We start from the raw sequence: 27564 nt of genomic DNA, 5'->3' as shown, positions 1-27564 counted from the left end.
CTGTGGATTTGCAGGGCTCTACACCGTCGCCAGGCTGCGGCTCTAAGAGGCAACCCCTGTCCCTGGCCGGAACTGGGTTGGGGACAGCCGTGCAGAGGCCGCGCAGAGTCACGGATCCTCCACCTGCCCTTGGCCGGGCAGGGACACAGCCATGGCCTGCTCTCAGGCTCTGCCCTCCCCCCACACACCTCAGGCAAGTGGAGGGTTCGCTGTGGCTCCCCAGCTGGGCTCCACGCTGGCCTGGCTTGGGGGGAGGGGGAGGTGACCTGTGGAGCTGCTTGGGCTCCCTGCCGAGGGCAGCTGGAGCATCCGCCGTGGCTCCCCACAGATGCCCACCCAGCTCTTACAATGGCTGGGCTGGGCTGCGACTCCGAGAGCTGCCCATCCTGGCCAGAGCCGGGTCAGGAAAAGCTGTGCTGGCAGCTGTGGGGAGCCTGGGTCATGCCACCTGCCCTAGGCGGGGGGCCTGATCAGCCCCCAGCTCGTGTCCCTGCCCCCCCCAGCTCCCAGCCCAGGGCAGGTGGAGGGTCCGCGCCATGGTTCCCCACAGCTGCCTGCCTGGCTCTTACTGTCGGAGCCATGCACAAATACAAAATTTGTATCCCCATCTGTGTTATCCACAGAAACGATCCACGGATATAAAGCAGATACCCGCAGATTTGCAGGGCTCTAAGAATCACACAGTGGAGGACTGCACCTATGCTGAAATCAAAACATGGTATTCTCTGCAGTGGGTTTAGCTATTGTAGTATCAGGGCCAACGAAACACCTAGACATACAAAAATGCTATCTAGCTCTGCAATCAAAAAAAACCCAAAACAAAACAAAACACACACACACACACACACACACACCACAACAAACAAACAAGGTTTTGACTAAAAAAATGAAAGCATTGGCCAAGTGGTGAACTGACAATAATAGCTTATTCCCTCATTCCCTGAGATAGGACAAACTGAAAATACAGCTTGCTTATGCCCATGGCCATTGAAGGGCCAAAAGGAAATGGATCCCAAGAGAACCATACCCAAATCTACCTTGCTAAGAAGGTGAGTTACTCAACTACTTATGAAAGTTAGGGAGAAGAGATATATCAGAAGAATCCTAAAAACCGAGCAAATTAGTTGAAACAATAGTAAAGAATAAAATTGTCAGGCACACAGAAGAACACAAATTGTTGGGCAAAAGTCAACATGGTTTCTGTAAAGGCAAATCAGGTCTTACTAATCTACCAGAGTTCTTTGAAGGGGTTAACAAACATGTGGACAAGGGGGATCCAGTGGACATAGTGTACTTAGATTTCCAGAAAGCCTTTGACAAGGTCCCTCAAAGGTTCTTACGTAAATTAAGTAGTCATGGGATAAGAGGGAAGTTCCTTTCATGGATTGAGAACTGGTTAAAAGACAGGGAACAAAGGGTAGGAATAAATGGTAAATTTTCAGAATTGAGAGGGGTAACTAGTGGTGTTCCCCAAGGGTCAATCCTAGGACCAATCCTATTCAACTTATTCATAAATGATCTGGGGTAAACAGAGAGGTGGCAAAGTTTGCAGATGATACTAAACTGCTCAAGATAGTTAAGACCAAAGCAGACTGTGAAGAACTTCAAAAAGATCTCACAAAACTAGGTGATTGGGCAACAAAATGGCAAATGAAATTTAATGTGGATAAATGTAGAGTAATGCACTTTGGAAAAAACCACCCCAATTATACATACAATATGATGGGGGCTAATTTAGCTACAACTAATCAGGAGAAAGTTCTTGGAGTCATCGTGGATAGTTCTCTGAAGACGTCCACGCAGCATGCAGTGGCAGTCAAAAAAGCAAACGGGATGTTAGGAATCATAAAAAAGGGATAGAGAATAAGACGGAGAATATCTTATTGCTCTTATATAAATCCATGGTACGCCCACACCTTGAATACTGCGTACAGATGTGGTCCCCTCATCTCAAAAAAGATATACGGGCATTAGAAAAGGTTCAGAAAAAGACAACTAAAATTATTAGGGGTTTGGAACGGGTCCCATATGAGGACAGATTAAAGAGGCTAGGACTTTTCAGCCTGGAAAAGAGGAGACTAAGGGGGGATATGATAGCGGTATATAAAATCATGAGTGGTGTAGAGAAAGTGAATAAGGAAAAATTATTTACTTGTTCCCATAAGAACTAGGGGCCACCAAATGAAATTAATGGGCAGTATGTTTAAAACAAATAAAAGGAAGTTCTTCTTTACACAGCACACAGTCAACCTGTGGAACTCCTTGCCTGAGGAGGTTGTGAAGGCTAGGACTATAACAGGGTTTAAAAAGAGAACTGGATAAATTCATGGAGGTTAAGTCCATTAATGGCTATTAGTCAGGATGGGTAAGGAATGGTGTCCCTAGCCTCTGTTTGTCAGAGGGTGGAGATGGATGGCAGGAGAGAGGTCACTCGATCATTACCTGTTAGGTTCGCTCCCTCTTGGGCACCTGGCATTGGCCACTGTCGGTAGACAGGATACTGGTCTGGATAGACCTTTGGTCTGACCCAGTATGGCCATTCTTATGTTCTTTCTTATGAAATATTAATGCAGAAACACCTAAACTACTAACCAAAGAACTCAACTCAGTTTTTTTGCAATCCTCTCCATTTACAGAGGGAGATCAGAGTACATGAAAATGTGCCAAGTCAATTTTAACAAGTTCAGCAAGATGTAAAAATCCTACCCAAAAGATGGAATTGTATTTGTGTAATTTGTTTTAAAGAAACCCTGATCAGGCTGTAGATGTGGTGATGGTGGCATTTTCTGTAGCCATGTCAGATTTATTTTGGAAAGCCGAGGCACATCACAGAACTGTTTCTGTTAGCAGAAGTGAACCAAACAGTCATTAAATGAGAATTCAACTTCCTGGTCTGCGTGCTCATGTGTGTGCTCACTCACACAAAAAGGTGAAAATCTGCTTGACTAACAGATATACCACGAGTATGAATCAGTCTCAAGGGATAACTATTTTGATATAGCTCAGAATACGTTTGTTTTTTTTTATTTGCAAAATTTGGTTCTTCTGCTCTTGATACCATTGTCTTTGAATACTATGCTCATTTTGCTTGATTAAATCAATCTTCATAAGATTCACTAGAATTAGGATGATAGAGATGTTAACAAGGTATTTTTTTAATTTATAAATTGATGACCTGCCTATGATCAAGTACTGTCAGCTGCTTTTAGTTACATCTTACACATCTAACCTGAGGACATAAAAGTAAACCAATTACTAAGACTTCAGGAAAAATCTAAAATTTGGAAATTCCTGACTTTAGAATGCTTGATTTGCAACATATCTGAAGTAAAAGAATACAAAAACTAGCATCTCATGTATAGATATCTTTGTTTACTAGCATCAACGTTCAGAAAAGTGTTAATTCATTTCAAGGGAGAAAAATGCCTAGGCTCCACAAAAAGTGGCTCTTAAAAAATTCTTATCAGGGAAAAAACAAAGTATTCAGAATGCAGAGTGCTTTTTTCAGTTTAGAAAAGCCAAATATTGTCAGCCACCCGTAACCAGAAGCACACTTTTAAAGTAAAATATACAAAAACAATTCTAAAAACCTGAAACAAACCTTTGTACAAACTACTACTACTGGAATGCCTAAGTTACATGTTAGCGTATCTGCACCCAACGGCAAAATCACACTGTCATCTTTGTCTTCTTGTATTGACATATTTCTTCTTTGTGGAGAAGCTGGAAAATCCTCTCCTGGTTCTATATATTCTTGGAAATCTCTTACCACTGAAATGAAAGAAAAATATTTATCTATAATGGCAGCCACTTATTTCAACAATAATTATTCCCATTGCCAAAATCCACTTACTGTACACTATATAGTAAGTGTTTGTTCATGTTTAAAAAGCTCAACAAAAATGCATGAAATGCTGCCAATAACGATTGGCCTGAGCAGTGCAGAAGAATACTAGTAAGTCCAGTATCTGATACATCCATGACTGGAAAGAAGCATACAGCAAGAGATTAAGTTTACTAAAGCATTATAAGAACACAGTCAATACACAGGACACTATAAATCCAACTATTGTTTAGATTCTACTGTGGAAGTGCGGAGAGGTCTCAGTTTTCCACTGCAATAGGCACTACACACCCTATGAATATGTAAGTTCTGCTCTTTGAGGCAGGGACTAAAGTATATCATGAAACAGAGTGGATATAAGCAGATGAGGGTGGATGGCAATACTGAGAATTATGATTAGCAGAAGCAGCAGTATTCACAGTAGACAAGTTGCCTAGCTGTTGTGTTATGCCAGTGAAACTAAAATTAGGAATGGTCATCCAAATTTTTACATCTCTTTACAAATGCACAGTAAAAAGCAACAAAAATACAAGGGAATATTCCACAGTAAGACAGTAATACGTCACTACTTTCACTACCGATAGAACAACTATCTATTGTGAGTTGGTAAAGTGAACAAACCCCTTCACCTGACAGACCACAAAGTAATTTCATTTTATTTTAGCCACTGTAGTGTTTAACACTATATCCTGAATATTTTAACACTATAGTAGGAAGGAGTGTCACTACAGAATTTTTCTATTATATCTGAAAGCCTAAACCAGACCATATTATTTGGGTGAATTACAAACTGTATGGATTAACAAAGTACAAAGAACTTCTACTAAACTCTACTATTGAAACTTCTTTTTGTAAAGTTCACTGTGGTACAGAGAACAACGACTAGAACAGGCAGAATAGTGGTAGATAAAAAGATAAGAATTGTGTGTAGAGATTGAATTTTAGCAGTATAAATTTCACTTAAAACATTAAGAAAAGCTTAAGGCGGCATGACTAGGCATTCCAAAGTTAGTAAGTGATAACACCATAAGGTTGTACCCTCAGCTCTACCCTCCTGCACGCATGCAATAGTCTAATAACAACCACATTTTATTCCTCAAAAACACCATATTTTCTACAACCTTCGACATTCAAACTTTTTTCAGTTTTGTACATATGCATATTCTTTTCTTAAAGTTATGTATTTTACTAATTTTGTAAACACATTTTCACAACAGCCACAGCGCCTGCTTTAGCTGCATTTCAGACAGTGAGATGGTTAATTATGAGATTAATTTCATAAAAATTTGCTGGTACAGCAGGACATTATAATTCACAACTATTAGCTTATGTTAGTCATACCCTTTGACCACTATTCTCTTATGTTATTCAATTACATTAAAATTCTCTGGGTGAAGACAAAAGGGAAAAACCTAGGGGCAACATCATGGTAGGGGTATAGACTACCAAATCAGGAGGAAGACACGGATGAGGCATTTCTAGAACAAAGAGCACATACCCAAAACACAAGACCTGGATAGTAATGGGGCATTTTATCTACCCAGGTACCTGTTGGTACAGTAATATGGCAAAATAATCTCCTATGAGTTCTGGGAATACATTGGAGTCAACTTCCTATTTCAGAAGGTGGAGGAAGTAACGAGGGGGAACCCATTTTAGACTTGATTCTGACTAACAGGGAAGCATTGGCTGAATCTGAAGTTAGAAGGGAATTTAAATGAAAATGATCATGAAATGATGATTTCATGATTCTAAGAAAACAGGGTCAGAGCAACGGACTAAGGAAAATGGACTTAAAAAAACTGAACTTTAACAAACTCAGAGAACTGGTAGGTAGGGTCCCATGGGAAGCATATCAAGGGGGAAAAAGGACTTCAGGAGAGCTGGCGGTTTCTCAATGAGATATTAAAATCACAACAGCAAACTGTCCCAATGAGAAGGAAAAATAGGAAGAATAGTAAAAGATCAATTTGATTCCACCAGGAGCTCTTTAACAACCTGAAAATCGAAAGGGAATCTTACAAAAAATAGGAACATGAACAAATTATAGAGGATGAATAAAATAGAATAGCGGAAGCACATAGGGACAAAATCAGAAAGGCAAAGGCACAAAATAAGTTACACCTATCAAGGGACATAAAAGGCAACAAGATAGATAATGTACTATAATACACCTCTGCCTCGATATAACGCGATCCAATATAACAAATTCGGATATAACACGGTGAAGCAAAAATGGTTTTCTGTCTTGTCTATAATATTGGTTCTCAAACTGAGGGTCGTGACCCGGTTATGTGGGGGGTCGCAAGCCCCGACCCCGGCAGGGGCGTGCGGCTGAGAGCCCCGACCCTGGGCTTGATGTGAATGACATCATCAGATGCACCATTTCTAAAAAAACACCAAGAATAAAACTTGTGTGTCAAATACTGTATTAATAACGGAAATGCTTGAGGCCAAAATAAGTTCAATGTAACGCGTTTTCACCTATAATGCGGAAAGATTTTTTGGCTTCCGAGGACCATGTTATATTGGGGTAGAGGTGCATATTAGGACCAAACAAAAGATGAAGGAAAGTGTGGGTCCACTATTTAGCAGAGAAGGAGAGCTAATTATGGATAGTATCAAGAAGGCTGAGGTGTTAAATCCCTATTTGATTTCAGTCTTCACTAAAAAGGTTAACTGTGACCAGATGCTTAATACAATATTAACAAGTAGGCAGGAACACAAGCCAGAATACAGTAAGAAGATGTTAAAGAATATTTAGGTAAGTTAGATGTATCCAACTCAGTAGGCCCTGATGAAATTCACTCTTGGGTACTTAAGGAACTAACTAGCTAAAGCAATCTCAGAACCAATAGCTATTATCACTGAGAACTCATGGAGGACAGGTGAGGTCCCAGAAGACTGAAGAAGGGCAAACGTAGTACATTAAAAAGGAGAACAAAAAGAATCTACCAAATTATAGACCAATCAGCCTAGCTTCACAATACCTGGAAAGATACTGGAATAAATTATTAAACAATCAGTTTGTAATCACCTAGAGAATAATGTTATAAGGAACAGCCAGCATGGATTTGTCAAGAGCCAAACATGCCAAAGCACCCTAATCTCCTTCTTTGACAGGGTTACAGGTGTAGTGGATGGGGGTAAGCAGCAGATGCGATATATCTTGATTTTGGTATCGCTTTTGACATAATCCCAACATGACACTCTCATAGGCAAACTAGGGAAATGTTGTCTAGATGAAATTACTACAAGGTGGGAGTACTACCAATTGAAAGACCATACTCAAAGTAATTACCAATTGTTTGCTGTCAAACTGGGCGGAGGGTGTGGGGAATGCATCTAGTGGGGTCCCACCTGGGTCTGTCTGGTACTATTCAATACTTTTGTTAATGGAGTAGAGAGTAGGTTTACGGAGTAGAGAGTAGGTTTATAAAATTTGCAGATGACAACAAGCTGGGAGGGGTTGAAAGCACTTTGGAGGATAGAATTCAAAATGACTGACAAATTGGAGAAATGGTCCTGAATCAATAAGATGAAATTCAATAAAGACAAATGCAAAGTGCTTCACTTAGGAAAAAAATATCAAATGCACAAATACAAAATGGGGAATAACTGGCTAGGCACTAGTACCACTTAAATGGATCTGGGGGTAACAATGGATCACAAATTGAATAAGAGTCAAAAAACAAAATGTGATTCAGTTACAGAATGATACTAAACTTTTTTTGCGATGTATTAACAAGAGTGTCTTAAGACAGACATAGGAGGCAACTGTTCCACTCTACTTGGCACTGGTGAAGCCTCATTTAGAGTACCGTGTGCAACTTTGTGCACCGCTCTTTAGGAAAGAGATGGACAAAGTGGAGAGTCCAGAGGAGGGCAACAAAAATGATAAAGGATTTAGAAAATCTGATTTATGAGAAAAGGTCAAAAAACTAGTCTTAAGAAACCTGATAACAGTCTTCAGATATGTTCAGCGCTGTTATAGAATCATAGAATCTCAGGGTTGGAAGGGACCTCAGGAGGTCATCTAGTCCAACCCCCTGCTCAAAGCAGGACCAATCCCCAATTAAATCATCCCAGCCAGGGCTTTGTCAAGCCTGACCTTAAAAAAACGGCTTGGATCTTACCCAAAATACCAGGCTGCCAGCCAATCCTTTAGCCTCTAAACTAAAGGAAAGAAGGAAAGGTCAGATACATTCAGAAATCTATATATCGGGTTCTTCACAGTATTGGTGAGTTCCTGGCTTGAAAGTCCATCTGGAACACATCCACAGCTTGGATGGGTCATTCAGTCCTTTGTTCAAGGCTTCAGTTTGCAGAGAAGTTGCTCCAGAGGTAGGAAGAGGGATTGAAGAGAAAATGAAGATGATGCAGCTGCCCTTTCTATTCCCTTTGCCTTGTGGCTTGTACTTCCTGTGTCCCAAACACAAGCTTCACAGCACATGGCATGGAAAAGCCCTGGAGTTCTCAGTACACAGGCATACCCCTGCATGTCTTGCTGACTCAATAGGTGTATCCCCTTGGTTCTTTTCATGGGCTCATTGTACAGCTGATGACCCTTGACAGGCCAGTGAAGAGGCTCGGCAGTGCTGATGCCAGTCTGTCCGGGGTTGTCACCCAGAAACACTGCACAAGTCTGGAAATACAGATATACCCTACATGTCTATAACTCACAACACAAAGGTGGTACAAAACATAGAAACAAAATGATCATACTTGGAAAATCATAGCATTTTCACTGACACCTTACACGGCATATCTAGCATGATTCATTGCAAAGAGGACAGTGATCAACAGTGGACATGGAGAACAGAAGGTAGGACAAGTAGCAATTGGCTTAATCTGCAGCAAAGGAGATTTAGGTTCGATACTAGGAAAAAACTATAAGAAGGGTTAAATATTGGAATAGGCTCCCAAGGGATGTTGTGGAATCCCTGTCTTTAAAGGTTTTTAAGAAAAGGTTAGACAAACCTGTCAGGGATGACCTAGGTATACTTGGTTCTTTCTCAGTATGGGGGTGGGTTGGCTAGATAGTTTATTGAGGTCCTTTCCAGCTCTACATTTTTATGATTCATTTATTGTATATCATAAGTATTGATTATAGTGTGTTTTTCATGTAAATGAGTTTCATGGACTGTAAGGTATATAGTAAAGTACATGCACACAACAAATGACTCAGCTTGAAAAATTATGTATGATCAGGTAATTAAAAGCTACAATAATAAATATGCTCAAAGGGACATAATGAAGGCTGCATAGTAAAAGCTTACTCAATTCCTTACTTGCCATGCAAACTTTTTTTTTTTTAAAACTGATTTCCCTAGATTCTTCCCAATCCCCAATTCCATGATTTGGAGATATTTAGGTGGACACTACCAAAATGCCTTGTCCCACATACTTTTCATGTTCACAGGAGGGAGAACCTCTCCTGCAAACACAGGTGCTGTGGAGAACCTACTTTCACACTTCTTAAGACCACCAGAGTAAAGTCCCTCCTCCGGAAGAGCTTGAGAGCTCCATAAGGCTCCTGCTCCAGCTATAGACCTGCTAGATGGAGCCTTGCTCATCTGCAGCCCTACATTCCTTAGCAGGTCTGAACTATGGTGACTCTAGACAGGCCAGATCTTATGGAAGGGGTCATGGGTGTCACTGAAACAACCCAGGATTTGCTTGGAAAAGCACTATGACCCAAGCAGAATATTATTTTTTTTAAACAGGAACTTGCTGGAGCTTTACATCATTGTACTTTGAGCCCAGCATGTAACATTTTTTCTATGTGAAACCATTTCAAGAACTCTTTGGCCTCCCAAGCCTCATCTCCAAGATGAGCTAGCTTTTCTCCTACTCTCTCCTGTGGCTTTTGAGAGCCTGAAAGAAAGCTGCTCTGCTGTGAAGTTCTTAGAGTATATCTTCATGCAAACTCAGACTCCTACTCAAGTCTTGCCCCAAACCATCCTCCTGTCTATATAAAATCCTCTCATTCAAGCATAGTGGTTCTTTCAGCCTAGGTTAGCTGGCTCATCTGAAAATATAGTCTAAAATACAAGTGAAGTTTTCACTTGGGCTGATAACCCACCCACCTTCCAATGAGGATGCAACTCAAGTGCTGACAGTCCTCAAATACCTGCCCACAATTCCCTCTGTGACCCCAAAAGTTACAGACAAGTTCTCCCAGGGAAAGAATGAGTGCAGTTCAACTTACTGCAGCACAATGGGATGGCCCCTAGAAGTCCGAGCGATACACATACATGAATGCAGCACCAGTGAGGAGAGTAATTTGAATATGGCTTTGCAGTGTTGTTGCTCACACCTGAGTTAAGCTGACCCAGGTGCTAATCACTCAAGTTAGCTCTGCAGAGAAGAGACACACTTAAGCTACACCTGTACAGCAATTAAACACCTACAGCTGGCCTAGGTCAGCTGACTGGGGCTTGCGGGCAGTTCCAGGACTGAAAAACTGATGTGTAGCTGTTCGGGCTCAGGCTGGAGCCCAACTGTGGGATCCCGTGGGGGAGTGGAAGGTCCCAGAGTCCAGGCACCAGCCCAAGCACAAATGTCTACATGGCAATTTTTAAGCCCCACAAGCCTGAGTCAGCCAACCTGGGCAAGCCGCGGGTCTTTTATCCCAGTGTAGATGTACCCTTAGAATGTTCAGCAATGGAACCAATGTCTGCAGAAGAAGAGCTCATTTCCTGTTCCTCTAGCAGAACCTTAGGAGGGCCACAAGAGCCCTCTCTCAACACTTTTGCATGGATGGAGGGTAGGACTTCTAATAAGCCCTGGCCATAGACTAACCTAAGCATATCCTATAGTTCACTTTTTGCTATGCAGCTAGAGTTCCTACTCCACATTTTTAATACAGTAGGAAAGCCTTCCCTATGTGCCCCCTTCCCCGCACTAAGAAATGGTTGAGCAGTTTCATTTATTTAAAAAAAAAAAAAAAAAAAAAACCAACACACATTCACCTTAAATAAAAAACATGAAATTTTAGGTCCGTAGATGCAAGTTCCAGGAAGTGACTGAAAATAGTTGGAGAATGGAAGCATTTAACTAAAGCAGTCACTATTACTCTTACTATAATAAAAGTATGGGATCCACTAACATAGGGATAACAATGTCTGCTGACAAGAATCCATTTTTAAATATACGTGTTCAAGTTTCCTCTACAACAGAGGTCCCCAAACTGTCGGGTGTGCCCCCTGGGGGGCATGGAGGAACATTCAGGACAGTGTGGCGGGCCCCCTTTGGGGGCAGGCAGGGAGTGCCACCCAGCCTCGCCGTGGCCCCAGCTCCACACTTGACCCATCCCCAGCCTTGGTGGGGCTCTGCACCTGGCTATGGGCCCTGCTGCCAACCCCCACCATGGCCCAGCTGCAGCTCAGTTCCCAGCGCCACCCCCAGCCTTGGCCCCTGGCCACAGCTCTCTTCCCAGCCTGGGGCCAGAGCAGCACAGCATCCAGCTGCTGGCCCCCACCACAGCCCAGCCGCGGCTCTGCTCCCGCCCCCAGCCGCGGCTCTGCTCCCGCCCCCAGCCGCGGCTCTGCTCCCGCCCCCAGCCTTGGCCCTTGGCCGCAGCTCGTTCCTGTCCCTGTTCCTGTTCCCAGCCTCAGCCCCATCCCCATCCCCACCTCCAGCTGTGGCCCCCTTACTGCTGTCCTTCCCACCCCCCACGGAGCCATGGCCCCACTCCTGGCCTTGGCTCTGGGGGGGCACAGACAGGGGCAGAGGGGCTGCAATCCTCAAAAGTTGGGGGACCACTGCTCTACATTTTCAATTGCTCATAATTCTCAGACACTTCTGGAAATGAAATTATCCATGGTCTTATTCAATTTAAAGATTATTTATTTTTTTAAAAAAGAGAACATAAGTACAACTAGTTCATCCATCTGAACAGGAAAGTAGGGTAAATGCTTTCCTCATATGTTTTACCTTTGTAACTCACATTTCCAGCTTCAGTTGTCTACGTTTGAGGACTAAAAAACAAAGACAATGAGGAAGAAAAAATAACCTAAGAAAATTAGTTCAATATTTTTAAGACTATGGAGTGCTAAAATAACCACTGAGCACATGAACTTTAGGAATTATTTTTTAACTAGTATTTTATGGCATCCTTACCTTATAATGATTTAGAACATGTTGCCCTAGTTAAAGGCTGCTCCAACATTGTCCTTTTCTTAAAACATTAAAAAACAAAATCAAACACAAAAACTAATGCCACTGAAATTGAGAAATCAAGTACACAAGTCAGGAAAATCTAAAGATCAAAGTTTTTAAATGCAATGTTGACAGCGTCTTTTCCCCCGTTAAATGAAAATCTAATTATTTCCCTAACTTGTATACTTCATTTCTTTTTCTGAATGTAAAGTGATACATCACTTAATACAAAAACCCAGATGATCTGAGAAGAACTAGTTAGGCCATACCTGGACATCAATTATAATCTTTAAATGGTGGTTTTGATGTGTAAATACTATTTTCCCTAATTTATTGCAACTTCCTAGCTCAGTTAGAACAAGCAGCCCTATCCTGAAGATAGTGACTCAATGTAACTAACGAGCTAAATAAGTAGTAAATAGTAGTTTTGAAGGCAACCGAAAGGCTACATACTAAAAAGGCAATCAAGCAAACACAAGAACCAGATGTGCTCAATAAAGAGCAAAGCACTAAAGACATCAGGCAAAATTTATTTTTCAGATGGAACACTTTATAGCCTTTCAGTGACATTCACCCAGTAAGGGACACTATTAGGTAATCAGAGGAAAAGACTCCAGCATTATTTTACTTGAGGTAGAGAACATTGCCTCCATAATGCTTCCAACCCAAAGAATAAGACCAGATCCTGGAGCTGGTTTTGGGCTCCCCTATAAAAATCAGAGCCACTAAGCCAGTTCTTTAAGAAAATCCTTGAAGGAATGATTGAATGCGACTCACAATGATAATCCATCCTTATACGAAGTCTCTATAGATATTTAACCAAATATATAAACGAGTAGTCCATCTTAACATTTAACTTAAGGTTTCAATTCCAGAACTGTGTCAACTATTGCAGTACTGTACACTTTAGCAAAGCACAGTTCTACCTAAAAAGGATGATCTAGCTGTTAGGGCCCTCGCCTAGGATTGGGAGATTTGGGTTCAAATCTCTGCTCTGCCACAGACTTCCTGTACCACTGTGAGTGTGTCACTTAGGCCCAGATTTTTAAATGTTTTTAGGCACTGCTCCACTTGGTGTTGCAACATCTAACTGACTTAGCAGCTGATGCTCACCAGCACTAGTGCTATCAATGGTGCAAAAGTTAATGTAGACAGGGCTCAGGCATTTTTACTACATCATGAAAGCCTGAACAGAGACATCATTGGTTCAAAATTCTCTAGTGCAGACAAGGTCTTTGAGCAAATACAATTAATATTACCTAAGCGATGAAGGCGGAAACAGTGCCTGTGTGCTGCCTTTTAACCCCAATGCCTGATATCTACCTAGCTCTGCAGTCTGAACAGAACCACAAGAAAAAACTTTGAAGATCAAGGCTTTTAGAAGTTACAACTTTTATGCTAATTCAAAGTTTTTCTAAACAGAGAAATACTACTCGTGCATTGAAGGTACTTTAATAGAACAATTTAGATAACCTAACTCAAGATAGTTACTTTGCTGAGTTTCCAAAGAATAAAAACAGTCTACATCATAAGTTAAATAGCTCAAAAAAGCATTAAGTATATTTAATTTCAACAGTTTCTATTTTTTAAAATACTCACACTTTTGTTCCATTTCTTTCATTTCTTCAGGAGGAATTTTTAATTTGTCAATATGCTCTCTTACAACACTTGCCCACTTTTGTAAGGAATCCAGTGCAGTCCAAGGCCTAGACATGTCTACGACCAGCATAACCAGAGTGTCCTTTAGAGAGTTAGCCTCCATTGCAAACTTAAGGAGACCTTTATGATACAGGTCACCATCCAAAATCCACACATTACACCTTGTTTGATCTGTAATAAAAAGTAGAAAATACAAGAAACTAAAATCTGTAAGTTATCCTTTTAAAATGTAGTCTATTGGATCAGAGTTAGTATATTAGAATTGTGTTGACAGTTTTTACTAATATCAGATTTCTTAGCTCCTTGTCTCCATGAGACAGTACGTAAAACCCAAGGAACATGCACCATCTTTGCATACTCTAGGTCTGCAATTTATCAGCCAACAAATTGGTTTCTTTAAAAAAGAGACCCTTAAAGTGACACTAACTTCCCCAGAGCAAGTTCCTGAAAGTGAAAGCACATTACCTCAACATAATACTTGGCAATTTCTGTAACATTTTACATCTGCAAGTACTTTAAAATGTTAGTCTTCAGAGTATTAGTGTAAAGCAAGTATTACAGTAAGAGAATATTTAGGCCGTCAGTGCTCAAAACTATCAGCTTTCCCTTAAGAGTTGAGCTAGATCAGGGCTGAAGGATTACTTTTACATCCCCGCTTTGAGCGGCCACAATCCAATATGGCTCCCTGTAATGTGTCTGCTTCTCTCTATTCAGCTATGTCTACGCTACCATGGTAAGTCAACCTACGCTATGCAACTCCAGCTATGTGAATAGTGTAGCTGGAGTCGATGTACCTTAGGTTGAGTTTCCACTGAGGGGTCGACGGTTCTTACCTCACTCTTCCCGTCGGGGGTACAGTACCGGGGTCAACTGTAGAGCGATCTGCTGTTGATCTGGCGGGTCTTCACTAGACCCGCTAAAATCGACTACCAGCGGATTGATCTCAGAAAGTCAATTCCGGCTGTAGTGTTGACATAGCCTTCTCTATGATACCCGTAAGTACTAAGGAGAGTGTGTGCCATGGCATGATGTGCCCAAAAGAGCAGAAACAGTACCAGGCCTTGCAAAAGGTGGAATTACAGGAAACAGAAACCTGATTTTTTGCAGGGGGAAAAGAGAAATGGACAGAAATACTTTACAGCTAGTCCCCTACAAGAAATACAAAATATCCCCTCCCAAAAATACTTAATGTTCTTAAGTTTAATATAAACATTAATTTTTAATTACATTTTTCCTCCGGTGAGTCATTTAAAAGTGTTGGAACATTTACAGTTATCAGGTTCAGTAAATTGAGGGCAGTTTTCCTTAAAAATCTTGTTTTTATTGCTCATCAGGAGCGTTGGTTTGACAACACTGGATACAGAGCATTGTTTATTCACATAACCGGTAAATACAGCATAGTCAGAAGTACAGACTTCACATCACTTATGCAGTGTGCCTCATCCATCTTCCTCCTCTCATCCCCACTGGCTCAATCTCACCTTTGTAGTTCCCCTTATCCCTTTACAGTTCCCCACCACTTCTGCCTACTTTTATCCTCTCTACCTTGAGCTTCCCACTCCTCCCACCAGCAAAAACTTAAGTCCCACATCCGCAACCTTGTCCCCTCTGGTGACATTTACGCAAATCCTGGCCCTCTCTTCACCCCCACCCACTCCACCTTACGTAACCATTCTCCACCACCCCTGTCATACCACCATTCTTAATCTCACACCCATCCTCCTCCATCTTTTCTCTTATCTAGAAGGATCACAGTAATCTCTGACTAATGCTCTGTACCTCGGGGGAACACCCAGCACCCCCATGTTCATCCTTGTAAAATGATTGTGTGGCCCGCTCCCAAATAGAAGTCAAACTACACCTATGCCCAGTGCCCTGTCCTGAGGCTCCCCTACCCACACTGGGCCCTGGAGTTTTTATAGCATGTCGAGAGGGGCCTCAGAGGGAAAAAAAAAAAAAGGTTGAACACCCCTGATCTACAGTCCACCCATCAGCCTCTCCCACTGATTTTGACTCTTGGATCTCTATCTCCTCTCCTCACCATCTTCCACACTCATCCTCCATAACTTCAGCTTCCATGTTGATGACCCAATCCAACCCTTTAACTGCACATTTCCTTGATCTCAACTCTTCATTCAAACTGCAGCCCTGGTTCAATGCTGCCACTCATCAAAATGAAAAGGAGTACTTGTGGCACCTTAGAGACTAACCAATTTATTTGAGCATAAGCTTTCGTGAGCTACAGCTCACTTCATCGGATGCATCGAAAGCTTATGCTCAAATAAATTGGTTAGTCTCTAAGGTGCCACAAGTACTCCTTTTCTTTTTGCGAATACAGACTAACACGGCTGTTACTCAATCTCATCAAAATGACATTTCACTGGACTGTCTACACCAAGGACTGCTTTCTATTATCTGTTACCAAATTCCTCCTCTCTGATCTAATCTCCTACCCTTTTTCAGCACTGTCCATCAATCTGTCACTACCCATGACCTCCATTCCATCAGTGTTAATGACTTTTCCATCTGCTCCCAGTGCCCCCTTCCCTTTTTTCCGTCAATATGGTTGTTTATTTTCTCCATGCTTCCCACCCTTAACTTTTGCGTCCCTCTCCTATTGCAAGGTCTGCCCTGCCAACCCCTCTGGATCACCCCCAACATTTGCTTCCTCTGCTCCTGTTCTTGCTATAAGAAAAGGAGTACTTGTGGCACCTTAGAGACTAACCAATTTATTGGAGCATGAGCTTTCGTGAGCTACAGCTCACTTCATCGGATGCATACCGTGGAAACTGCAGCAGACTTTATATATACACAGAGAATGTGAAACAATACCTCCTCCCACCCCACTGTCCTGCTGGTAATAGCTTATCTAAAGTGATCATCAGGTTGGGCCATTTGCTGGAAATGGCCCAACCTGATGAACACTTTAGATAAGCTATTACCAGCAGGACAGTGGGGTGGGAGGAGGTATTGTTTCATATTCTCTTTGTATATATAAAGTCTGCTGCAGTTTCCACGGTATGCATCCGATAAGTGAGCTGTAGCTCACGAAAGCTCATGCTCAAATAAATTGGTTAGTCTCTAAGGTGCCACAAGTACTCCTTTTCTTTTTGCGAATACAGACTAACACGGCTGTTACTCTGAAACCTGTTCTTGCTATGCAGAGCACCTCTGGAGGAAGTCCCATGACCAGTCTGACTTTATCCATTATGAATTTCTCTTCCTTCATGCTATCTTTCTAGCTAAAACAGCTCTACTTTAACTTAGATGAATCCCTGCCCACAATCCCAGCTGCCTTTCTGCCACCTTTGACTTATTCCTCAAAACCTCTCTCTGCACAGGATCTCACCAATTTCTTTGAGGGGAAAGTTAACAAAATGTGTGACCTTTCCCTCCCCTTGGATTGTCTTCACTTCCCCTCCTACAATGCTCCTCTTCCATCACATACTCAGAAGTATTTTTTCTGCTCACCTCTAAACCATCCACTTCCCGCAGTAACCCCATCCCACCCGTTCACGACAACTCGCATCCCGACCTTAACCTCTTGCTCTTCTCTGGCTCTTTCCCCTCACAATACAAGCATGTGTAAGTCTCTTCCATCTAAAAAAGCCACCATTGACCCCATTTATCTCTCCAGTTACTGCCATATTTTCATTTCATCTCTAAATTCATTGAATACACTGTCTAAAATTGCTGTCAGTAGTTTCTCTCCTCCAATTCCATCCTAGACCCACACCAATCCTGCTTCTTGCATTGAAACAGTCCTCACAAAAATCTACAAAAACCTCTTCCTCAAAGCTCAGAACCCGGACTCCACTCTTATCCTCCTTGACCCCTAATCCACCCTTGATGCTACCAACTATGCCATTTCTGAAATCTTGTCCTCTTCTGGTTCTCTTCCCACCACTCTAATCAGTCCTTCAGTATGTCCTTTGAGGACCCTCTTCAACCCTCCTCCAAATTTCTAGGGAGATTCCACAAGGCTCTGACCTTGGGTCCCCATCTCTTCTTCCGCTACACCTTATCCCTGGGTAATCGCATCCACAATCACAAATTTAACTATTCTCTCTATGCTGATGACTCTCAGATCTACCTCTCTACTCCAAACCTGTCTCCTTCTGTCCAAACTAAAAACTCAGCCTTTCTTACAACTCCTCAGGGATGTCTAGCTATGAGCTCAAACTCTATATGGCTAAAACAGACTATTATTCATTCTCCCCCTCCTCCCCCCCCATTCTCAATCACTGTAGACATCACCAGCCTGTCACTCAGGACTGTAACGAGGCTGTAATCTTTGACTCGGCCCTCACTCTAGCCTCATTTCCAGGCTACCCCTAAATTTTTCAATTTCTTTCTGCATGACATCTTGTGGATACGACCTTTTCTATCTATCCAGGCTCATGTCACACCTCAATTACTGCAATATCCTTCTCTCTGAAACGGACAAATGCAATCTTTCTCCACTCATCTATGCAGACTGCTGGTCCAAAAATAATTTTCCTAGCCCATCATTTTGAACACATCACTCCTTTCCATCCCTCCACTGGCTCCCCCTACTAATTCATTAAACATAAGCTACCTGTGTTCACTTTCTTGGCTCTTCACATCCTATCCCCACCCCACTCATTCACTACTGAAATGTCACTTCCTGCCTCCTATCCCCATAATGCCAGCCTACATGGCCCACTTGTTTGAAGATTCCAAACAAGTACCTTCCTGTTTTGCTCCAGGCTGTCCCTCATGCTTGGGAAGGGCTCCCCATAAACATCCACAAATCTACATCAGCTTCCCACATCAAATATCTCCTTAGAACTATCTTATGCTATGAGGTCTACAAAATATTTGACACCTAGGCTACTGATGTGCTGAGACTACTGTCTACCATGCTGACCAATACTATCTCATTGTTTCCTCACACTTTCCTGTTGGTCTGTTGTCTCATCATATATTGTAAGCTCTTTGGGGCATCTTTTATTCTCTTTGTATAGCATCTAGCTTAATGGGGACCTGGTCTTTGATCAGGGCTCCTAGGGGCTATAGCAATGCAAATAATAAGTATACTAAAGACACACCACCATTCTATCCCAGACAGTCTAAACAGAGGGTACCTATTATGATGGTTTCTCTTATGCAGATACCTGTTTATTGGAAATTAGACACACATTTTGCATAAACAAAACTGCCACTTGAAGGTAAGTGTTACTAAAGGCCTGGGCTAAATCTGAGCAAGTGACTTAGGAAATTAAAAACTCCATATCCCATCCAGTTTAGAATTAAAATCTTCTTACTGCTGAGGATACACAACTGATACTTACCATCTCTATCTTCATCATGCACATTTAAGTACAAGTATTCCATTCCTCTTCCTTTCTTGTACTCCTCTATTCCTTGAAGTCTGCCTATTAAGCTAGTTTTTCCTGCACCATCTTCTCCTAGAAAAAGACAAAAAGTTAATATAGATCAAATCTGAGTAAATAGTGTTACCTAATTACAGCTTCTTTTTTGGAAAAGTGAAATATCATGTAACAATGGGAGTCACTCAGCTAGAAGCTCATGCAATCTGAAAACATGGGTGTTCAATTTATTCTAAACGTATGCATCAGCCTCAACAAATACTAATCATGTCTATTTATATTATTAGTATATTTACCACCATTGTTTTTGTACTGAAGTATTTTTAACTTTCCTCTTATTTCCTAGCTTAAACAACATTTTCAGAGCATTGCACAATCACTAACTATTTTTAAGTTATATTTTGACATTCAATAGGTTTAAGTCCACAAAAGCCTAGATTTCAATTCAATCCATGAGAATGCACAGCATGATGACAGGGTTCAGTTGGGACTTGCTAAAACTATTTGACTATCATTGTAGGACAAACTTCCTGAAGTCTGTCCCGGTGGCAAAAACCTAATTCTGTAATGTATGTCTGATTCAGTACTAGCAAATAATGGAGATAGTGTTCAGCGATTGAGGAAGCATATTCATTATCTTGTGTACTGAATGAATCAGTGGTCCCAGAAAACAACGTATGTGATCATGAAACTAGACTGCAGCATAATGCTTATGATTTTCTGGATCCCAGCCCAGAGAGCACCCTCCTGTAGGCTAAACGATGCTTTGATGGGAAAGAGCAAGCCAGCAGGCAGGCAGCTCACAAGGTCTGGTAGTATGCACACAGTGCAGCTGAAATGGTCTGAAAATAAAGGAAGAGTAGAAAAATAAATCTGTTGCATGTGCACAAGAAGATTCTGAAAGGATTATAATCACATTATAAATCAATCCATTTTTTCATGGAGAGCACAAAAGGCATCTCTCTGACCTCAGGAGTGTTCCTATGCATGCCACTGAAATAGCAAAGACAGCTTTTGGAGCTATAGTTGGCTTTTCACATCCTGCTAGAACAGGGGTGAGCAAACTTTTTGGCCTGAAGGCCACATCTGGGTATGGAAATTGTATGGCGGGCCATGAATGCTCACAAAATTTTTGGGATCCAGGAGGGGGTGAGGGATTTGGGGCTGGGCCAGAAATGAGGAGTTCAGGGTGCAGGAAGGGGCTCTGGGCTGGAGCAGGGGGTTGGACCGCGGTGGGGGGGTGGTGAGGGCTCTGGCTGGAGGTGCAGGCTCTGGGGTGGGACTGGGGATGATGGATTTGGGGTGCAGGAGGTGCTCCAGGCTGTGACTGAGGGGTTTAGAGGGGGATCAGGGCTGGGGTATGGGAGGTGGTCAGGGGTGCAGGCTTTGGGCAGTGCTTACCTCAGGAAGCTACTGGAAGCGCGTTATGTTCCTCCTCCATGCTGCCGCATCCGCAGGTGCTGCACCTGCAGCTCTCATTGGCCGCAGTTCCCAGCCAATGGGAGCTGCAGGGGCAGCGCTTGAGGTAGGGGCAGTATACGGAGCCCCCGGCTATCCCTAAACATAGGAGCCGAATGGCGGATGCCCCGATACTTCCAGAAGCTGCACAGAGCTGTGGCACAAACACACATGGAGCAGCCACCGACCCCACTGCCCAGCTCAAGTGCGGGAGTGAGGCAAGTCCCAGTCTCTGCTGTGACGCTCTGTACCTCGAGGAACACCCAGCACCCCCATGTTCATCCTTGTAAAATAACTGTGTGGCATCCAATGCAAAGTTTGTCATGCTGGGTGTTTTCAGAAGACTCCTGATGCACTGAGCATGGTTGTTATAGTGATGTTATAGTAACTGTTACAGTAATGTTATAGGTTATAATTTCATGTATGTAGTTATGAGGCTGAAAATGTATCCTCCTAGCTTAAAATAAGCCCAGGAAAAATCTCTCCAAGAGCAGAGAGGCAGTTCACACCTCATCAGGGCAGGTATGTGACAAACCCAGCCCAGCCTCACAGGAACAAAGGACACTGGTCCGGGCAGCAACAAAAGAATCTGTTAGACTCTCAGAGTCACCCCCCTTCTTTTGGTCAGTTTGGACTGCGATGAGGTAATGCTCACCTGACTCTGAAAGGGGGTGGGGGGCAAAGCCAAGAGGGAAGAAAGGGCATAATAAAAGGGAAGGAGACATTTGCCATGCTCTCTCTCTCTTCCACCTACATCTACAGACACCACACCAAGCAATTGAAGCGCTGACCAAAGGGGAGAGCCTGGCTCAATGACAACTAGCCAGCCAATGGTGAGAAGCATATAAGTTTGTAAGGGCACTGAAAGTATTAAAATGAGCTTAGAATGCGTTTTGCTTTCATTTCATTTGACCAAATCTGACTTGTTATGCTTTGACTTATAATCACTTAAAATTTATCTTTGTAATTAATAAATCTGTTTATTCTACCTGAAGCTGAGAGTTTGGTTTGAAGCGTGTTGGAGATTCCCCTTGGGATAACAAACCTGATACATATCAATTTCTTTGTTAAATTGACGATCTCAAAGTTTGCAGTGTCCAGTGGGCATAACTGGACACTGCAAGACTGAGGTTCCTAGGGTTGTCTCTGGGACTGGAGATATTGGCTAGCGTCATTCGGTTGCACAATCCAAGGAGCAGCTTACATGCCAGAGGCTGTGTGTGAACAGCCCAGGAGTGGGGGTTACCACAGCAGAGCAGGGTAAGGCTGGCTCCCAGAGTTAAGGGTTGGAGTGACCTAGTAGATCACCGGTCCAGATAACACCAGAGGGGAACATCACACCCACTCCCCAGCGGGAGCTCGAGAGCCGGATTAAGTTGGCTGGTGGGCCAGATGTGGCCCACGGGCCGTAGTTCGCCCACCCCCGTGCTAGAATGAGGTTTATGTTTAATAGCCAACTTGTTGTCTACTCACAAGAACAAAAGAACCCTATCTCAAACAAACAAAGCATTATGGACAGCAGTATGATAGCATGGAACACTACTCAGGTAAGAATCTAATGGTGTCACATTTGTTTCTTTTATCCATATTTTATAAAGCCGGGGGAAACTTGGTCCCCTGAAAGACCTAGAACACAGCTTTAAAACAGGTTACTGTTGTGACACCTTTCTTCCTACCAACTTCTAGCCAAAATATAAAATTATTTTAGTGTTTCCTATCACTATGCCCAAGATTTAAGTGTTTAGGCACATCTACAATGATAATCAATTAGAATAATGCCCAAAAAGGTGATGTTCTCTTCATTCCCTCATACTAGCTATGCATCCGAAAGAAGCCTGAAGGTCCAATGAGCCTTGCAGTATGATCCTACGAATACAATTGGTTCAAATGCTGCCAGTGATTATTCTCAATAAATTAATTTCCCCATCTCGGGGATATAGTTATAAGAATCAGTATTATGGAAGTGCCACTTGAAGTTCCATAGTTAAAGTCATATAGACTTTTGCACATAAAGCAGGCATTAGTCACTTTTTTACACTGTCTTCTAGGTGTACATCCTCCCCAAAATTACAAGCTCTTACTTGAGAGTACAAAATGAATTCTGAGAATTTACAAATAAACGTTAACTGGTTTATAAGTTAAAATGAAAAATGGGTCCTTTAAAAAAATATAGCACTCTGGACCAGAATTTTTTTTGTCCTAAATTATCTTAATGTAGTAACAGACTCTTCAGGTTTCCCACATATAGTTAACACTCACGAACTCTTGTGCATTGACTGCATGTGAAGATTTTTTTTTTTTTTTTTTTTTTTTTTTTACGGCAGTCACTTTGCCATTATACTTCATAATGAAAAATTCTCATTCACCAGGGATTGACAAATGTTCTTTTACACAGGATTTCATGGCTACATTTGTAACACCACAGAATAGTGAGACAGTGTATTTTAGTCACTTATCTTAGGACCTGTCTACACTTACAGGGATCGACGCTGCTGCAATCGATGCACTGGGAATTGATTTAGCTTGTCTAGTGAAGACCCGCTAAATCGACTGCAGATTGCACTCCTATTGACTCCAGTACTCCACCAGAATGAGAAACTTATGGTAAATTGACGGGAGAGCGTCTCCCAACGACGCAGTGCGGTGTAGACACTGCAGTAAGTTGACTAGCTGGACGACTCCAGTACGTCCAGCTAGTCGACTTACTGACTAGTACGTCGACTCCAGCTACGTTATTCAGTTGCGTAACTTAGGTCGACTTACCTCCGTAGTGTAGATAAGGCCTTAGTTACAAAGAGATTTCAAATTTACCCCAATTACATTCCCCAGTGAGTCAAGTCATGTGAAATTTATAATTTTGAACTTTGGTTTTGGGTTTAGTTTTGTGCCAAAAGAAGTTTAAGAATTTTTCCATTTTATAAAAGTCCTGCTTATCTAATTAACCTTTTGGGATGAAAAACTTTAAGACCAAAAGGAAAAACTGAGAAATTTTAGACAAGTAAGAATAGGGAATTACAACTAAAGCGAAGTTGCATCTTTCAGTTTTGCTAGTGCAAAAACCAAAATATAGCCGATATTCCACTGCTTCTTAATTTAGCAAAAAGCAGAGCCATTTATCCAAAAATGCAATTACGCCAGATTTTACAAAAAGTCTGTTTTCTTCCCTGTGAGGATTTCTATTTTGTTGTATAGCAGCTAGTTCTCCTAATTAAAATTTTTGTATGCCACAGAAAGAGTTCAAGCTTCCTTCACCATTTGTGAATGGAGTATCCATGGCTACATTCTTTGTTGCAAATTTTCAGCTGGGCTTCATAAATTTGTCACTCATGAACAAATGGCAAGACTTTCTATTACAAGCTGCTAAGCAAGCGTATATGCTGCTGAAGTTGCTTTAATTTTGCCAAGATTTCTTTGAATGATTCATTCTGTCATATTGCCTTCTGTGAAAAGGTAGCTTCACTTGTCTGTCAGAAAAGGTGGTGGCACAGGAGGATTCATGATAATTATTTTGAAGAAGTCATTTAGTTTTACTAATTTTAGAGCACTCTTTACCTAGGGACAGTCAGCTACTGTTCTTGTATGCTATTTTTGTTTGCTTTAATGCCATACTAGTAGTGAAGGCTATTAGATGTTGTCCACACTAGGAAAATTTAAACATTCTTCTTCACCATTGAGGCTCCAACTGTACTAGCAACAGAATAATCTGTAGTTTAGACATGTTGCAGATATTTACTGTGTCATGAAAACATTCTCTGAACACTTGAGCAGTCTACACTCCTAGCATTTATACACCTCTACTACCAGTAGAGCGATACTTTTGATGGAAGTTGCTATGCTTCAGCCATTTTTCTCTTGCACAGACAAGATTTCAGGATGTCCTTTCTACAGACATTTTATTTTATACCATAAAGGGGATAAGCAACCACTGTACAAAAGCTACACCTTATTCCTGAAACCCTAAAGTCACCTCTACAATGTTAAGCTTCAGTTGAACTCAAGGCATAGCATGAACTGGTGTTTTATTTTTACTCTTACTGGAGCTCTCGAATAATTTTGTCTTGAATTAGAGTAGATATAGAAAAGTCCATGGTAACTGGCACAGCACAAGAAAACAGTTTTGAGGGGAAGTGGAAGGAGCAATTTTCTTCATAAAAGACTTACAGAAACAACAACAAAAAATTCAATAATTGTGTCTTCCATCAGAGTTTTAAAATATTTTTCATTTTCCACTTGAAAATGCTTCCACCTTATCCATGGAGACTTTTAGTAAACATCCACCCATTTTTCATATTGAATTATTTGGAGGGTGAATCATTAGCAAGAAATAACTTGTGTAACAATTATATTTGCTACAGGGCCTCATATGAAGTCAACTCCCAGTTAACTCATCTTGTTTAGTTGTGTCTTGTTCGTCTTCTTAAAGAAAACGGAACACTATCTACAAACCAAAAAATGCATATTTATACTGTATTCTTTAAATGTGTGACCACTTAAATTTGAGTACTTGTATCCTTTTGTACTTTGATGGAGATTAAGTGGTAAATATAATATGCTTGGAAAGTCAAGTGAGTATCAAATGCTTAAAGGTAACTTGCACTAGTAAGTGACCAGAACACTGACAGTGCAACCAATACACCTCTACCCTGATATAATGCGACCTGATATAACACAAATGCGGATATAATGTGGTAAAGCAGCACTCTGGGTACGGGCCTGCGCGCTCCGGCAGATCAGCGCATCAGGCTCCGACATACTGCTCTGAGCAGCGTGTTAAGGGTGCCCAACCGGGGCCGAGTGGCTGGATAAGGGGCAGAGGGTCTCGCGGTGTGGTCAAGGGACGGGGGGGTTGGATGGTTTGGAGGTTCTGGGAGTGGGGCGGTCTGGGGTGTTGACTAGGGCATGGGAGTCCCGGGGGGCCTGTCAGGGGGCAGGGGTGTGGATAGGGGTTGGGGCAGTCAGGGGACAGGAAGCAGGGGGTTAGATGGGTCGGGGGTTCTGAGGGGTCAGTCAGGGGCGGGAAGTGACTTAACGGAAATACTCTAGGCCAAAGCAAGTCTGATATAATGCGGTTTCACCTATAGCGCAGTAGGATTTTTTGGCTCCCGAGGACCACGTTATATCGGGGCAGAGGTGTAATATAAATACCCAATCAACCCACCCTTATTAGATTGTGACCAGGTAGCTATTATAGCATTTTGAAGACACCCTCTGTCAATACATCATTTAAAATAATCTCTTTTCAGTGTTTGATTTAGAATGCTCAACAAAAATTATATATCTCACTATGTCAGATGAACCTCAGACAGGAGAAAATTCAGAATAAAGAGAATCAATATGAAGTTCACAATTACAGCAAGGTACGGTTGCAACATATGTAAGTATCTCTCCTAGCATGACAGAGCTCCTATAAAATTGCCTCCAAGCAACCTATACCACCCTGCTTTAAACAGGTATCAGAGCAAACCAAGGAAGTAGAAGTGGATCCTGTGTCAGCACTTTCACATCAAGAAAGCAAGGGGTTTTGTTTTGGGAAAGGAGGGGGAGGCAGGAGAGACCAACTGCAATCTTAAACAAGATTAGATGATTGGGCATGATGACCTGTCTAATGATTATCCTTCTCTCAGAAAATCTCTAAACGTGACAAGCTGTTTTCCCACATTCCATTAGGTAGCAGACCCTACATATGGTTATAAAGAATTCCGTGACATACTAATCAATCAGTTGGAGCACAAAAATGAATGTTGGTGCTCAGAAGGATCCAGGAGTGGTGAGTGTGGAACATAAGCTGCCTGTTCTTTGTGGAAGGGGAGAAAGGGTTAATTATCAGCTGCCCAAAACTTTCTAATTGCCCGCAGCAGCCTTTTTTGACTATAATGTCAAAACTGATGCACAGCATGCAGTTATCTGTAGGAGTTATAAAAATAAAACAGTGATGCATTTGATTCAAGTTCTGTATAAAAAAAATCAGCTCTCTCACTTGTGCTCTTTCCTAAAAAGATTTCAAAACAGTCCAAGAGGGCAGAGTTATAATGACACACCCATACAGAGGGCACTGTGCTGGTATTTTGGGCCCCAAGACAAAAAATGAAATAGAACACAACTTCAAATGGAAACTGCTTAAGAATTTCACAAATATATGACCATACTTTGATAATAAAAAGAAGCGGTATCTAACTTTAGCATAGGAAGGGGTCCTCTGGACTGTGATACTTTGAGATCCTGGGATTGAAGGCTCAATAGAAGTCGTGAGTGCTTTACACAGATGTACTAAGTATCAAAGATCCTGACAGGAACCCTCACTTTATAGATGGAGAAATAGGAACAGAGATGTCACACGCATCTGTAAGTCAGAAACAGAACTCAAATCTCTTGTTCCCTATCTAAGTTCACAGGTAAGAAATGGTCTTATTCATACAGATAGCATCTCCGGCAGTTTAAAGTATCTCTCTGTAATTTAACAAGCAGTAAAAACCCTAGATGAGAAGGAAAGTGCAGTTGAACAGACTTAAAGATTAACAGCAGCCTGAAGAACCAAACCACAACAGGCTGAAGCAGAAGCAAATATCCTCTTGTAGTTTTTATTTTTTGCTGAATTACTGTTCCTAATTAGACAGTCTGACCATATGAAAGCATCAGTAAAAATAGCTGATGGGACTAAAATGATAACTGGGAGGTTGGAGGAACAAGGCCTATTCATGAGACTGATTTTAGAACATCTTTGCTATCCTGGAAGTCTGTTAAAAGAAGGAGGGAAATCGTGCATTCCCCTTACATAGAGAGGGGACTTTGGATAGGTGGGTGACACTTATCTGAAAGAAATATGAGCTTATATGAAAAGTAGCTAGCTCAACTTAATCCTGGTGATGCAAGTAAGGTGAAGCATTTTGATTAATTACTGGAAACTATGACTGCACCTCTATTAAGAGCATCTGCCTTCTGGACTGTGAAAGTGGTTTATACTTTTGGTCTTATTTCACTCATGCCTACACCTAGACACAAACAGAAGCAGCAGTCCAAAATGCATTTTTCTATCTTTGTTTAGGAAGTAGATTACGTTTCACTCCTTCAATTTACTGTAATCCATGT

At 41.8% G+C, this 27564-nt stretch overlaps 1 protein-coding gene across 1 annotated transcript in view; it reads right to left on the bottom strand.

The window, feature by feature from the left end:
- Positions 1–27564, bottom strand: part of DYNC1LI1 (dynein cytoplasmic 1 light intermediate chain 1) — a 55715-nt gene that overhangs the window by 18592 nt on the left and 9559 nt on the right. The window contains exons 3-5 of the mRNA XM_084620916.1: positions 18982–19098; positions 13607–13837; positions 3602–3771 (exon numbers count right to left, since the gene is read on the bottom strand). Coding sequence (XP_084477042.1) covers positions 3602–3771; positions 13607–13837; positions 18982–19098 — 518 coding nt within the window. The remainder of the gene's footprint in view (positions 1–3601; positions 3772–13606; positions 13838–18981; positions 19099–27564) is intronic.

This window comes from Lepidochelys olivacea (assembly GCF_965140295.1).
Source record: "Lepidochelys olivacea isolate rLepOli2 genome assembly, chromosome: 2".
In the NCBI taxonomy this organism is placed as follows: Eukaryota; Metazoa; Chordata; order Testudines; family Cheloniidae; genus Lepidochelys; species Lepidochelys olivacea.
Note: the sequence above shows the minus strand (reverse complement) of the source record. Positions and strands in the feature narration are given on the sequence as shown.